Source organism: Vidua chalybeata, chromosome 2 (genome assembly GCF_026979565.1).
Source record: "Vidua chalybeata isolate OUT-0048 chromosome 2, bVidCha1 merged haplotype, whole genome shotgun sequence".
Classification (NCBI taxonomy): Eukaryota; Metazoa; Chordata; class Aves; order Passeriformes; family Viduidae; genus Vidua; species Vidua chalybeata.
In genome coordinates, this window is record NC_071531.1 from 29,359,065 (window position 1) to 29,375,243 (window position 16,179).

General features: G+C 40.5%; 1 protein-coding gene across 1 annotated transcript in view; it reads right to left on the minus strand.

The window, feature by feature from the left end:
- Nucleotides 1-961, minus strand: part of SLC9A2 (solute carrier family 9 member A2) — a 33,966-nt gene extending 33,005 nt beyond the window's left edge. The window contains exon 1 of the mRNA XM_053936391.1: nucleotides 682-961. Within this exon, the coding sequence (XP_053792366.1) occupies nucleotides 682-961 (280 nt within the window). The remainder of the gene's footprint in view (nucleotides 1-681) is intronic.
- Nucleotides 962-16,179: the final 15,218 nt, after the last annotated feature.

The window sequence follows — 16,179 nt, forward strand, 5'->3', positions numbered from 1 at the left end:
GTAAGAAGATACAAAGTTCACAGTTCATAGAGATTGACTGGATTTTAAATAGCTATCTAGCACACCATTACCTGACATTCTTTAGATTATTATGCTGTACTCATTTCTCTGTTTGGGACATAGAAGCTAACTAAAAACATGACATATAAGCTGCATAAAACTCAGTGAAACTATGCAATGCAAATGTTTTCCACATGAGGGAAGAGGTGGCTTTCCTTACTCTTACAGAGCTATCTTTTATATTTTTCTCGGGACATAAGTGAATGGTGGAAAGGCAGAGTAAGGAGGCATACTCTACCCTCATAAATACTTGCTTTTCATCGATCCGTTGTTCTGCTTTGAGACTGTCATTTTACCCGGCGTTATTTTAAGAAAAAGAAGGCCGTGCTCAAATGACAGCAGAGCGATCAAGAAAAAGTCAGTCATGCACCGGGTGAACTCCGGGTTTCACGGTCCTCGTAGCCCGGGGTTTACCCGTCTCTTTTCTCCTCCGCACCTTTCCTAACTGAGAGGACCCCGACTTCTTCCAGCCAAACCCCACCCGGGCATCCCGCTCCGCAGAGGAGCATCAGTCTCCCTCCGTCCGCCCCGCGCCCCCCGCGCCGGGCGCGGACCGGCCTCGGGAGCGGCGGCCCGGCCAGGTACAGGCATGGAGGGAGGGTCGCCCACGGCCCCGCTCACCGATCTTGGCGAGGGACGCCAGCAGGATCCAGAGCGTGATCTCGAAAGGGATTTGCACGTGGGGGTAGTCCAGGGTGAAGACGTGGAGCCGCGTCTCCTCGAAAGCGGTGCCGCTGGGGCTCGGAGGGGTGCCGGTGCCCATCGCCGCGGCGCCGAGCAGCTGCCCTTCCGAGGTGGCCCGCGCCTCCGCCGCGCCGGCCGCCAGCGCCGCCAGCACCGGCAGCAGCGCGGGCACCGGCAGCAGAGGCGCGGCGGGGCGCGGGGGGCCGCGGCCGCCCATGGCGTCCCCGCTGCGCTGCCCTACAGCCCCGCGCCGGCCGCCGCCACCATCCCCGCGCCGCGGGCACCTGCCGCCGCCGCGGCCCCGCCGGCCCCGCCTCCTCCCCGGTGACTGGGCGAGTCCCGGCCGGCGCCGCCAGCTGCCCGCGGCGCTCCGCTTCCCCGGGCCGCCCCCGGGGCCGCCCCCGCGGGGCCAAGCCGCGGGGCGGCCCTGCCGTAGCCGCCCCCGCCGCCCACGGGTCCGGCCGGCCGCCGGCGGGGCAGCGCCCGGGCGGGACCCCGCTCCTGTGTCCCAGGTCCCAGCCGCCGCCAGGCGCTGCGGCGTGAGCGGGCGCTCGGGGACCCCGGGAGCAGCTCCTGCCCCTCCAGCACCTGCGGGGATGAACGGGGCTGCACAGGTGTAGGCAGAGCCGGGGGGGTGTTCCTTTAACAGAATATATGTATGGAGTCATATAAATACGTACATAATTATATAAACTAATCTAAAGTGTTAACACGCTCTATATGGATACGCCTGTGGATACATATATAGTCTTTAAATACATGTATCTAAAAGCAATTTAGGGACTTTATGTGTATGCATGTACATCTGTACACGTACGTGTAAATGTGTGTGTGTGTATATATATGCATATGAATGTTTATATATCTATTAAAGTAATGTTTACATATGTATGTGTGTATAAGCATATGTATTTTGCCATTCCCAAATACAGAAAAGGTGCCTCTACCATATATATGAAAGATAGCATTCTGTTCAGAATTGCTAATTAGAACTCTGTTAATTTGGAGAGTTAAAAGAATTCACACTGTATACATATATGTATGTAGGTTCATATATATATATGTATGTATATGCCTGATATAAAATATAGGTATTTTATAGGTATTTTATATTCTATTATCTATAACTAGTATATTATATATTTAATATCTAAAATAACATATAGTCTATTGTCTATATGTTTCCACTTTTCACACATGTGATAAGCACAATCTGATTTCTGTTAATTAAGAGATATACATTCTATTAATTCAGGCAGTTAAAATTACACACTGTATAAGCATATATGATTGCTCATACATATATTCTCATATATGTGTATATAAATATATGACAATATATATATGTGTGTGTCAGTGTGTTGTAAATATTGAACATGTGATTGGCAAAATCCTGTTTCTAAAGGCTCTGCGATCTGATTCCATCAGATACTGCTGAGCACCAGGTTTCTGCATTTCCTGAAAGAAGGGAATCTCACCTGTGATTTACTCTGACTTCACCACTTATGAGTAAGACAGTATTCCAAAACTCAAACTCATAAAATCTTTAGAGCACACCATTCTGCATGCCTCTATAGCAAAGCATGTCTTTCTTGGCTTCCAATAAAACTAAAGCAGGAAGTAGGAGTTATTTTTTCCACAAATTTATCAGTGGCTACTGTTTCTGTAGGGTGTTTAAGTTCAGAGTCAATTAGCTGAGTATCTGTAATTGGCACTTACCTTTCAGAACGTGCAAAAAGGGCACTAAGCCTGTGGTTTTAATTACAAATTTTAAGACATGATATTAATAAAAAAATGTTCTTTATTTATGTACAATTCAGTCAGGAAAACATGTTTTGATATCAAACCAGTATATACACCAGCTAACTCTCTAGCTTGATGCAATATCTTCGTATCTTCTTTTATTTTTTTATTATATTCTCTACTATAAAATAAACACATAAATATTGCCAATTCTGAGGACATTTCCTTTATATGAAAAATGAATAAAAGAAAAAAATGCTCTTTCATTTTTAAATCTCCTTGTCCCAGTCAGACCATCCATAAGAAGAGAAGTCTAGCCCTCAGGTGAAGGTGATAACACTATTTATTATAAATAATAAATTTAATTCAGTCTAAAATTACAAGATCTGTAATGGTACTCGCATGTCTCATTTTATGACCTTTTCTGCAGATGAAGAAAAGCTTTCTGCAAAAATACATTTATGAAAGCATCAATACCTGCTCTCCTAGGATCCTTTCTACTTATCTACGTGCAGGATGCTGAACTGAGACTTTTCTTCAGTGCTGTCAAGTATTGGCAAGACCAAGCTGTCCCATCGACCCTTTTCTCTTAATATCACCTCATAATTCTGATCTATGCTGGAATTCATAACCCTATCCAATAACACAGCCAAAATACACGGTAGAGCAGGGAACTGAGCCACTGCAACAGCCTTGCAGGTGCACCAGCTGCCAGACCAATGTTTGGAAATTTGTGAACGGCCTGAGGAATTTCACTTTTCCATAAGAGGGGAAGGAAGACTATGAGTGGGAAAAGACTGAGTCATACAAAAGTGGAGGAAGGTCCCTTCTCATGGGAAATGTTCCTCGTTGCTGCCCTGCTCATTACAGGCAGTGAGGGATGACAGAACACGGCTGCTGCATGCTGGCAGAGACAGAGAGATGCTTCAGCACCCAGGTCATGTGCCTTTAGTCACAAAGTTTCACTCACACATGGGAAAATGGACCTTTCCTTGGGGCATTATCCAGATATTTGCCATTATTTGTCCTCTTACTCTCCTCAATTCCAAAAATAAAAGGGTGTAGACAGCAGAAATCCTTCTAGGTCTCACACTGCTGTGGATCTGGTTAATAGGCTAACTTTCTTTTTATATGAAAAAAATGAGAAGTTGGTAAATGGGAATAAGAAAATTGAGGGAAAGATGTCATTAATCTTGAGCCTGGGGACTTACATGCCAGTAATGAAAAGGGAAATAACGCATTGACAAGACCCCAAAACACTGAGACAATAAAGAAAATGGGAATGGAGATTAATTATTAGAGATTATAGTCTATTATTAAACCAAAGTAATATATTTTATGGATGGATTGTATAAATGAGAATATCCACCTTTTGAACAGGAATTGCCTTTACAGAATAGAACAGTGCTGCAGGGGAGTGGACCCTATTTGACTTTGAACCTAGCTGAAATGTTTGTAGTGAAGCTCAGCATGGTATGAGATACTGAAGCGCTTGTGAAGATTCTGTCAATATTTTGACACATGCTGCTTTTCATTGCCACCAGCCCTCTTCCCACAGGTGCTGAGGGTTTCACCACGGGTGGAAGGTCTTTGAATCCAGGCAGAGCTTTGCCTAAGACAGCAGAATGGGGTATGATATTACTGTTACCTCTGCCTCACCTAGCTCAGCAGCAACAGCTTCACTTCCCTCCGTTGCTCTTTGCACTGTGCCCAGCCTTGCAGGTTCTCCTGAAACCATGACTGGGGACCTCTCCATACAGAGAAAAATATCCCTGAGCTTCAGTGCTGCCCAAGGAGGGAAGGGAGGGGGTTCGGGGAGAGCTATAGAGGAGATGTGAAGGTGTGTTCCTGGCGCCACGGTGTCTCGTCATGGCTCTGCGCCTGACAGCTCAATGCATCTGCTTCCACTTCAGAACAATTTTCTGTCAGGTCGCTGCGCACCATTTCAGTGATAGCACAAACAGAAAGCACGTACGCCGCACTTGCCTGATTCCAGCTGATCCATAGAGGACCTTCCTGCAGTGCCCCCAGCGCCGCCTCGCTGCCCGCGCTGTGCCGTGCCATCTGCACCCGGTGTGCTTTCATCTCTTTAATTCTGCTCACAGGCATTGTCTGTTTTACCAGATACAGTGCTAACAGCATTTCACGTGACAAAGTGCATGTTATTTCATACATCAAGATGCTAACTCACATGATTCAGTTTGTTTACCTTCTAATCCTTTTATTGATTATTACTGGAAATGGCTACCAGAGCAAGGGACTACCCAGGGTACCCACAGGGTGCTGTTTGGGAAAGGGACGCATTGGCAGGTACACTGCACAAGTTTGCAGTAACTTGAGTGGTTCATGCAGGTATTAAGACAGTTTAGTTTTACTTTTGTTGAAGTAGGCACTGGGACTTTCTCATTGTAAGCATGGCTTTGAGTTAGGGGGTTGTATGTTGTCTGTGTTTATTAATCCGGCTTTATCTTTTTAGTAGGAAAGATCAGTCTATTGCTATTATAAAAACTTTGCTTTCACGATGAAAAGCAAAATAAGTAATTTGAAAAAAATGAGAATTTTCACTGCATCATAAATTTAGCTCTGTATTTTAGGGATACCCTAAAAATTATGAAGTAATATTTTCATACTTGATGTTCTGACCTGTCTTGGTCATTATAGAAGCATTCTGGAATGCTAATGTGACTATTTTAGTAACTGCATCCCTTACAAGAAATGTTATAGGCCTTCTATTGTAAATATGATCAAAAATCAAAATGTTTGGAGGGAAAATCATAAACATTGCAGTAAATATCTCTCCATAATTTTCATTGCTGTTCTAGCTTGACAGACAATTTCAGCAGATAAAACAATAAAAAAGTTATATTCTATTGCTGATATTTTATTTTGATGGAAATTAGCCCTGTGGAGGCTAGAGTGGAGAAGCTTACTCTTTTCCCTGACACAGTCCATATAGCAGTATTGTAAAATCTGTGCTCCTTGTTCAGAAGAAAAATATAAATTTCACCTCTTCCTAGTAAGTTCTCCAAATCAGCCAAAAACTTTTTCCAGTTTTCCCCAAAAGCATTTTCCCCCAGCACACAGGAGACAAACACAGACCCCCTTTCTGAAATACATTCGTGTGTTACTAAAATAAATTTTTAAAAAGAAATCTAGTATTTCCATTAGAAGAAGGAAGGAAGTTTCTGGGCTATATCAGGCAAAGAGATGGCTTGTCTTGACATCTGCAGCTGTATGGGAATCACAATTACACAAGGAAAGCCTGTGCCCGTAGTGCATGCAACCATGATGTTCCTGGAGTTAAGTAAAAACATACATCAAAGAGGGGACAGATTTTTTTTTTTTTACTTGTTTAGAAGCAGCCTAATTGAAGATTTAAGGATTATAAAATACAAACATGCTTGACTGAGAGTGGTTTTATCTGGGAGTGGGGGCTGGTCACTCACCTATATGCATTATGTTAACAATCATATCTCAAAACCTATTCCATTAGAGGTTAGACTCTTTTTATAAGGGCTGTGTCATCAGGGCCTTGACTGAATAACTCTGTCTCTAAATCCATTAATTAGTGAATTAATACCTCAACTATCAAATTATTTATTATCTGAAATCAACAGTCCATTGAGGATGTTTTTTTCCATAGACCTTTCCAGGACTGCTTAGCAACCATCCCCGTAAGTCAGGTCCACCAGAGGCATTATACCTTGCTCATGTGGGCACTTTAATGGCAGCAATTTAGCTCTGCAGGTCTGAACTTTGGTTAGCCATTTTAAGGCCCTTGCTCTGTTAGCAGTTGTGTCTGCACAACTTGTTTGATTTAATTGGAAAGAGTTGAGAAAGGGGACAGGTATCATCAGCCACCTAATATTCCAGGACCCCAGGAATGGTAGAAGCAGCAGATTGCCTGGCTATTGATGCAGAACATGAGGGAAGGAACATAACTATTTTTTTAACCTTCAAAAGCAGCCCCATAAATGAAGTGCTGAATTCAGAGTGATGAGCTCTGCTTTTCTGGGGTTTCCTTAGGCCACACTCAGCATTAGCCACAGCACCAGTCACAGTTATTCCAGCGTGAAGCCCTGAGGGAGCAACATGTTGCTGCTTCTGTGGATTACAGGCAACCACCTCCCCAAAGCCAGGACTAATCTGGATATTAGAGTAATTGCACCCATGTGAACACTCTCCTAAAGACTTTTCCTAAGCTTTCCCCAGCCAGCAGGTGTGTTCACAGCACTCTGCTCACCATGAGTAAGCACCTCCAGCAGATTCAGCAAGGAAGCTCTGGAGAGCCTTTTGTACCTCACACTAAATAACAGAGAGGTTTCACCAGCACTGCAGGGCATCAGAATTAAATATCATCCCAAAGAACAAAAAAGGGACCTGTCATAAACTATTGCAGGAGGGCTAAGTGATGCTTCTAACTCCAGAGGAACACATATAACCCAGGAAGACTAATAACCCATGAAGTTAATTTCTGCTATTGCTTCAAAGTGCCATTCTGTTCACAAGACAGGCAAAATCAAGAGGACTTGCCCAGAGAGGGGTTGTACTGTTTTTCCTTTTATTACTTCTGTTTCGGGTGATCTGTATATCACTGAAAAATTACATTCTTGGGCACATTTGCTGAAAATCTAGAATTCAACATGACCAGCTGGTCTCCTTCTTCGAAGTCTTAGAACAATCTAATTGCTTAATAGCTAAGCAACATGTTTAATGTTTAAACAGTAAATCCCCTCTTTAGCTCACTCTGCACCAGGACACTTAGTCATTGAATGATTTCTGAGGCTGTGTCCCCATGCTGGCTGTCAAAAGTAGCCACTGTTCTCAAAGTTAGCACCTGTCACTGCCATGAATACAGAAATACTAATTTAAATGTTTAACTTCGGGGGCAAAAAAAGTTAATGACTAAAAGAACACTTCCAGTTTTAGCCTTACAATGCCATCAACAACAATGAGAATTTTCCTTTGAAAGCAGTGTTTGGTAGTTATGACAGATATGATAAACATATTTCTTAACTCTTTCCTTTGGGTTTGTTGAAATTGGAGGGTGAAGTGATTCCTTTAGTGCTGTAACCCATATTTACAACTCTGACAACCTTTGAAGCATAGAGGTGTAGCCTCTGTTTGCAAAGGGCAAGGTAAAGACTGACCCAGTCCTGCTAAGCTACGTTTCCGACTCACTCTTTGCCACTAGATTAATGGCACAAGTGTGTTGAACAAGTGTGACTTTCAAAAATGCTGAGGAGATGTGGATTTTTTCCCTGAAAAAGTTTCATTTTAAAATAAATGCTACAATGTTCCCAAGCACTTCTCAAGCATGCAAAAAATGTGTCCAGGCTGTGCTCAGTCTTGTAGGAAATCAATCACCACTTTATTCTCAGTTAAGCACAGCCTAACCTCTGCTTCCCCTTTCACCAACAATGAGCTGGTATGATTAGGTATAGGAGGTCACATTTAGGCCCTTGATAAGGATGTTTCTAAGAAGTCTCATCTTAAGCAGGAGTATAGAAATGTCTTCTGGGATGCCTACAGAATGCCATCCTGTAGCAATGATGAAGGTCAGTTGGTAACAGCAGCTGGAACAGCATTACTGTGTGGTGTAGGGAGCTGTTCATCTCATGGCTCCCTTCTCATCTGTACCTTGTTTCTGACACCGTCTTGTTTCTCCTCCTTATCCAAGAACCCACCTGCAATATACAAATAAATGCACCCAGTGCTTCCTCCAGTCATCACTAGCTACAAGGAGCCATTCTTTAGCAAAGGCATAAAAATCTACCTTAGATTCTCTACAAACCTCAAAGCTGACTCTCTCTTGAGTGATGCTGTATGTATCCCACTGAAGCCAGGGAAGTGCTCCTGACAGCTGAAGTTGCCCCAGTACAAAGAAGGTGTTTTGCAATTTGAATTGTACTGAAAGGTAGTTTGTGAATTGCTGCAGTAGTCTGCCAATGAATTAAGTGTCTGTACACTAATACTGTGAATGCAGGACTTAAATAGTAAGCATTTGTTATCTAGAAAAAAAAAATTAACCTGGAATAGGTGGTAATTTCTATAGACTGTATATAACTTTTCTGTTAGAATTCAGAAAGCTGCATTTCAAGAGTTGATTAATTCTTCTTTTCACTGGCTTGTGTTTTGTTTATTTCTATTCTGTTTTCCATTACTTATTTCTCTTTATCCAGCCTACCCACTGAAGTGAATTAGCCATTGCTTGCATCTTTTATGTCACTATATTTTCACTGCAGAAGGTTCATAAACCCTTGCAGAATCTGTAAGTGCTTATCTCAGCTGCTTGGCTCTATGACCAGTAGGCAGCTGGCGTGAACATAGGTTTTCTACTTGACTTGGTGGAGTTTGGCTTTGAATTTAACACAGAATGTTATGTGTAGTTTGTTTTCAATAAAAATTAGTCCAGTTCATTGTTCCTATGATTCATGTGTAAAAATAAATCTTCTTCACCTCTTCATATAATCCTGTCCTTGGGAAAGTTAGCATAAAACAATCAGGCAAGAAATTAAGGAAAATTATTCATTCATTGAAGAAGACATATCATGGGAAAATCCACCCTTCCCACTGCTTCTTGAAGAGGAGGTGTATTTGGCAGAATAGCCAGTGAGGCTGTGAGAGTTAGAAGAAAGCCTCTGATTTGAAGACACCCTAAATTTAGAGTCAAAAGGACTACCGCTGTTAAATTCTGCCTCTGCACTCCAGAGAAAAACGGTACAACATTCAGCTGCACAAGAAACCCTCCCCAGCCTGCAGCCTGGATTTTAGCACTTCTGAAGTGGAATAGCATCAGTGTATGGGGTTAAGAGAGCAAAGCTGCAGTGCTTAGAGCGTGCAGCAGCCAGGCATCAATTTTTTTTTTTCCTAGAAAGAGCCTTCTTATTATTTCAAAGGTGGTATTATTGAACCCTATGACTCATTTAACATTCCAAAAGAGTATCAAGAAATAGGTACAACATTTTCATTATTTTCATTATAGGGTTTTCCAAATGAAAAAAAGAAAAGTAATAGCAAAAATTGCTGATATTATAAAACTTCTCAAAGAATTTATATGGCATATTAAACTGGGGAGATGCATACAGGAGCTTTCAGGAATGGAAAATGTAGACACTCCTTTGGAAAGCTTTGAGAAGAGCGGAAATTTCTGTTAACAAACTAATGGTTGTTCACTGGTATAGAAACAAATAGGATACACTGGCATAATGAGGAAGATGTCAGATTTTCTTTGTCTCAGTGAAATTATTTCAGTTAACTTTCTCAGCATTTGACCAACTTTTAAAATGCAAGATATACATAACATACCACTGAAAAGCATTTCCAGTATTGACAATCCTTTGGTAAACACAGTATCACTGGCTCCCATACCCTCTTCATCTATCTCTACCCTGGTTTTGATTATATTCAAGTGCTAATAGTTTAGCAGAGAACAAATTTACAGCTTCTTCAATGACTAACAGACAGCCTCTTCCTTTTATATATATTTAGTATCAATATCAATACATTTACACACACACATGCACATATATATGCATATGATTTTATTTATATTTTGTATATCTTCCATTCAATTAGCTCTAATAAGCAGTCTTATGTTTGAAATTATTTTTCCCTTTTTCCATTATTGCAAATCTTGCAAATAAAATCTGCTCCTGTATTTATAAATCATTTCAGCTAGGCATCGATACTTAAATGTTAAAGTTCTCAACTTAATTGCAAGCATTTAAAAGTCATAAAAAAGCAGTAGGATTTGATCTCACAATTACATATGGGCATCTAAATGTGAACATACTTTTTAATCAGAGAAAAGGCTGCACAGGGAAAAAAAAACAGCAAGCAAACAAACTAAAGAACCCAACAAACAAAAACTACACCTTGAGGAAAGCCAGCCTAAGTACCCTAGCAGAAAAGTGTGGAGGAGTGGTAAAGTGTGTCCAATGCCAACAACAAACAAATCTACTCACAGAAGCCATGTTAGGATAGCACTACTTTATTGAGAAGATTGTATCCATTTCCTTGTAATTTAACCTGCCTCTGATTACTTTCTTATGCAACAGTCTCTCTTGGAACATTGCGTCATGGAAAAAAAGAAAGGTGGAGCAGTTATACTCATAGTCATTAACTACCAGTATTTTTTTTAACTCCTCCTGCATGACACTCCATTTGTACCTTCTGAGGAAGGAACACCCTGCCAAAATATGGCAGAATGAGCAAAATTTCTAACATAATTTGCAATAAGGTTTATCACCTCTTGATACATAGAAATAAGTAAATCCCCTTTTCCTTTTGCAGGTGCCTTGGGAAATGCCAGTTCTGAGGAGGGAAGCAGAGTCTGTATATCGGTCCTGTGCAATTAACCTCTGCTTGTCCTGTGGTGAAGTAAAGTTGTCACATAAGCAGTTTGGTTCTCCTCTCAGCTAGACCAGCATGTTGGTGCCAGTCCTATAATGGCAGCAAACACCATCCTGCAGTGTTTGAAATAAAACAGAGAAGTTGTTTAACAGAAAAACCTTAGAGAGGAAAGAGGAATCTGTCTGACCTGTGTTTTCTACTGCAGAAATCAAATACCTTGAATCTTGAAGCTGTATGAAGTCCAATAGTGAAGAGCTAACAAATCTTTGATCCTGCATGCAGTCCAGTCCCAGCAGCAGGATTCCCAGACTGGCTCAGTACCACACACTTGTGAGCAGATGCATTCTTAAGGCAAAATAGATGGGCTTGGAGCTCATGATACAGCTGCTCTTATTCTAGATATTGCTTTTTTAGAGCCCACGCAAGTATCTTGGCACAGAACTAAATTAAAAGGTATCAGAATGTTTTTTAACAACTGCTGTCAAGTTCAGCCCTAGCATCACATAAAATGTGTTCAAATGCTGGTCTAAAAAAGACCAAAATCTCTTAAACCTGCTTCAAATCCTCAGAAAAATGTAATCATAATTTTATTTTAGGGTGCCCTCATCTGTGTCCTGTACCAATGGCACCTTGGGATCTATTTAGGGCACCTGGAAAGCAGCAGGCACTTCAAAAAGGCCTGCTTGTTGCTACCCAGACCCATCAATCACTGCCTGCAGATGCTGCCTCCTAGAGCTGAGCACAAAAGACACCCTACCTTGATAAGCTGGGAACACATCTGAAGCCAAATGTGGTGGATTCAAATCCCACATTTGCCCACAGCTACTATTAAAATATCACAGGCTGGCCTAGGCAGGGTGCCTCCTTCTTCATGGCTCATTGGATGTATCTCTTTTCCTGATTACAGTGCTGGGATGGAATATGAGTTTTGACCCTTGCTAAGAAACTTGTAGGTGTGTGCATTCTCCAAGTATTTTCCAATTTACTACTCACTAGAGGGGAGTAATGGATGAGGGTTTGGAGTAATGACCTCCAGAGGTCCCATCTCAACCATTCTGTGGTTCTGTGATGATAAGGGATTTTACCTATCACCTTTGTAGTGGTTGCATCTCTGGGAGGATTAGGTGAAGCCTTCTCTCCTGGGTTTGAGACTCAGAATTCTCTCACCTGTATCACACTAAAATAGGATGAACAGAGAGATACAAATCGCCAAAATCACAAGGGTCAAAAGAATGGCAGGCTCAGATGCAGTTTTTGGAAATGGACATAATTGTTATGATTCAGAGCTGGCACTGAGCAGAGAAGTTGGCTTCCAACTCAGAAGGTCACTCAAATTCTGGGTTTGAACTGTCCAGTTTACCCTGAGAAATCATGCCCGAATGCTTCTGTGTAAGGCCAAAACCAGAAAGTATGTAAGTCTCCTCACTGTAGAAAATCAAGCAATTGACCAAACCAGCAATTACTGCAGGATCCAGATAATTTCTACATACAGAGAGGAGAAGTTTGGGGCTGTTTGAAGAGAAGATCCTGCTTTTTTGAACTCAGTTGCAAGAAAAATCCAAATCCAAATATGATTTCACCCTACATTATGCTATTGCCAGTGTGGAGATTTTTTGGTTATAGATAAGGATCAGCCAGGGTTTATTGCGAAGTTTTTGTAGTAAGCCTGTAGCAGCAATTAAAGTTCCAAAACAGTTTTCACATACTAGTAATTTAAAGAAAAGTACATCTCTGAAGATGTAATTTTCCATTTTTAATCTCTATCCAAAGATATTCATTAACTTTGAGCAAATTCCTGTCAAACAGTTATAATTGTATGAAAAAGATACTTTTACAGATATAAAAAAAGATGACTGCTGCCTTTTTCCTTTCTCTTCTATAAGATAAGCCAAGAGAGATGACCTCTAAAGACTGGTACATAAATAACAGCTCAGGAACTTGTTTATAGATGCACTATAAAATTAAACTGGAAAAGAACTAAATTATAAATCCTGAATGCTGGGTAATAAGAATGCACAATTGAAAGCAGCAATGAGATATTTTGATTCCTTTCAAGTCACAACCTGCTTCCTAAAATGATATCTGAGGTCACAAAGCTAATACATGTGGAAATGGAGCTCAGTTTTAGTTTAGATGTCAGAACGTAGGTGATTTCAGCCTCAAAAGTTGTAGCTATGTACAATATTACAAGAGTTCATTTTATAATTATGTCAAGCAATGTAAAAATTTCATCCCACAAGGTAGGATAACAATTAGAAGAAAAAAATTATTCTTTATACAGAATGGTTCTATGTACTATTTTTACATAGAATTTATTTTATTAATATGTCACCTCTTCCAGGAATAGTCCTTTCTTGGTTTATATTTAGCATGGTGAGTGGGAATTTGGTGACGTTTTTAGAGGTCTGTGTAGGATGATAATATATTGAAGAAAATAAATCTTTGATCTAATTTACCACCCACCTATACCTCATATCCTGACCACTGTGAATAAAAATTTGCCAGACTCATGCAGAGACAATATCCAGACATAATTTCCCAGCAGTCAATGGAGATCTTCACCAGGATAATTAATTATATATAGAAGACACATCAATACTTCCTTCATTCCTGGCAGCATGTACTTCTCAAAGAGGCAGCTATAAATATTTGTCTTTACTCTGAAATTTGTATAAAGATACCATAATATTTATGGCCTCTATAACATATGCAAACTGGGATAGGTTTTAATTCTTTACACTTTGTGTATCTTGATATTCTTAGACTGACAGACCAAGTACACAATTAATATCTAGTCAATGATATCCTATTATAGTGCACTGATCTATTATTTTGGGGGTTATATTTATCTATATCAAAATAAGATATTTCGTTACATAGATTTTCTAGTATTAAAAAAAAAAAAAACAAAACAGGATGAGCTTGGTATTTTTCCCTCCTTACACTTGTAGAGAAATAATTCTCTACAAATCATGAATGAGAATACCGTAGTAGATTCTATTAAAAAGTCATTAGCAATATCCATTTGTGTCTTGTGAGAAGGATGATTTAGGCACAGCAGTGGTTCTGGAAAGTATACTAAAAAAAAAGAAAAAAAAAACTTCTCAGGCTCTGGTGGAGGCATTATCAAACTGAAATACCTGAACTGGGAAGAAGTCATTCTTGGTGATCATGGTCAGACCTACCATAACACCTGACACTGAAGAAAACCGATACCAATTTCTGTCACTGTGGCTCCTGGAAAAGACAAGCAGTGTAGGTACCAATTGTTTACTGGGCAGTTTGGAAACAAAATAACTTCAAGAGCACAAAGCCCTGATCCTCATTTATGCCTCTGTTTAATACTGATTAGTCCTTAGCAAAGGACCAAGTCTGAAAAAATTGAGGACATACTACTCCTATTTCCACAAAGTACTTAGCTCTTAATGGGAGCTTTCTTATTGATTTCAATAACTTTATTCATTTGGGATGAATCCTTAAATGCTTGGCTCTAATGAGACTCCTCCAAACCTTGAAGTTAAGCATTAAGATCCAGATCCTTGTGGGTATTTACGTGTTTAATTATTTTCCTGTATCAGAACTAGCCCATAAAGACACATTCCAAATTCTTGGTCATAAAGGCATGACAGTTCCTAGATATTTCTTTCTGCCACAGGCAGCCTGCCAACTGGAAAGCTTCTTTGCCTCAGAACTTCAAGAATACCGTGTGTCAGTCTGGCATGGAGAACTGGTCACTAAATTACGATCACGTAATACGTAGAGGCATAATGTTTTCTTTTGGCGATATAAACTCCTGGAATGCACTGTAGCACTGCAAAAGCCCCACACCTCCCTTCTGCGTTATGCCCTCTGCCTTTATGCCTATGGTTTTTAATCCCACACACACACAAAAAAAAAAAAAAATCACTGAACAAATTTTCTAAAAGTAATTTTTAAAAGGCAACTACTTTGATAGGGTTTCTGACTTCAGTGGGTGTTAAGTGTGCATGCCAATCTTTCTCATATTCAGCCTGAAAGTTGTTTCTTCTCAGCACAGTTTGGTTTTTTTGTTCTACTGTTTTACAGCAGAGGATTTGAATGTGTTGCCTTTCCTTTTTGTCTCTTTAAACACACTGCTTAATTCCATCAACAGAGGTCACTGCAGCTCCTTTCCTCTTTGGTGAAAGTGTTCCTCTTCCAGCAGATAAAGCATAATTAATGCTGTCATCTAGCAGAAGTTTATTTTATCCATTATTTTAGAGACAGAAAAATTACTACAGGAAAATTTGCACATAGTGGAAGGCTAAAGTCCAACAAATAAAAACAAACTAAAACAAAACCCCATCAATAACAACAAAAATAATAAGATGAGCTCATTTGAGCTTTGAAACGTAACCTAATTCATGAAAACTTGTTTAAATGAAGTTTTGAGCTTAGTCACTACATCAAGCTTTCTTTACATTACCTAGGAACAAGATATGTAAATCTGATCTTGGCATCAGCTGTTCTATCTGCTCTGCAGTTCTTGGTAAATCGGTATCAGGCATTTCTACACTATGGAAAATAAGAAAAAAGCTCCTTTAAATTGCTAGGACTTTTGTCAGCAGTCATCACTTTCATTTGAATCTTTCTGCATACTTATGAAAATGATGAAGAATGATTTTGGAATATTTATTATTAAGTGGAATTCAAGCCAAAGGGTCCATCTGAGGCTGCAGTAATGTGAGCCTTGCAATTTTCTATTGCTAAAGCCATTACAGCTGACAGAGCCAAATACACTTGCAGACAGGGAGTCTTTTAAAAATGAGAATATGGGAGTTGCACACAGTGAGACACTGTTAAAGATATATATGTGTATATATATATATGTGTGTGTGTGTTTATATCTGTGCATATGTGCTCTACTGTACATGTAGAAATAACTTAACTTATTGAGGAAGAAAAGAAGATTTGTCTCGAAGATAAAGCAACCATAATGCCTTTCTTTGAAAGGACACTTCTCTTTCATAAGTGCCGAAAGGATCAGGTCAGTGGAATACTAATTCAGGCACAGTGAGCTGCATTCATGTGTTCAGCACTAAGGTGTCTGCACATGGGGTAGGTGTCTAAGCAATCATTGGAGTCAGTGGAGACAGAGCTGTTTATCAGGTCACTGCAAGGTAGCCATCCACATGTTCTGTCGATTCATGCCCTTAATGCCACTGGCTGCCTTGAGCAGATCCCCACCAATTTTAGCCCCAGAGGTTCTGTCCAGCTGCCCTAAAGGTGCTCCAAGGTGCCTCTCTAAGCTCTGGCTGCTGATCCAGGGAGCAAAGAGCTTCTGTGGTTCCTCTACCAAATGTGGCCAGAGATGGTTTG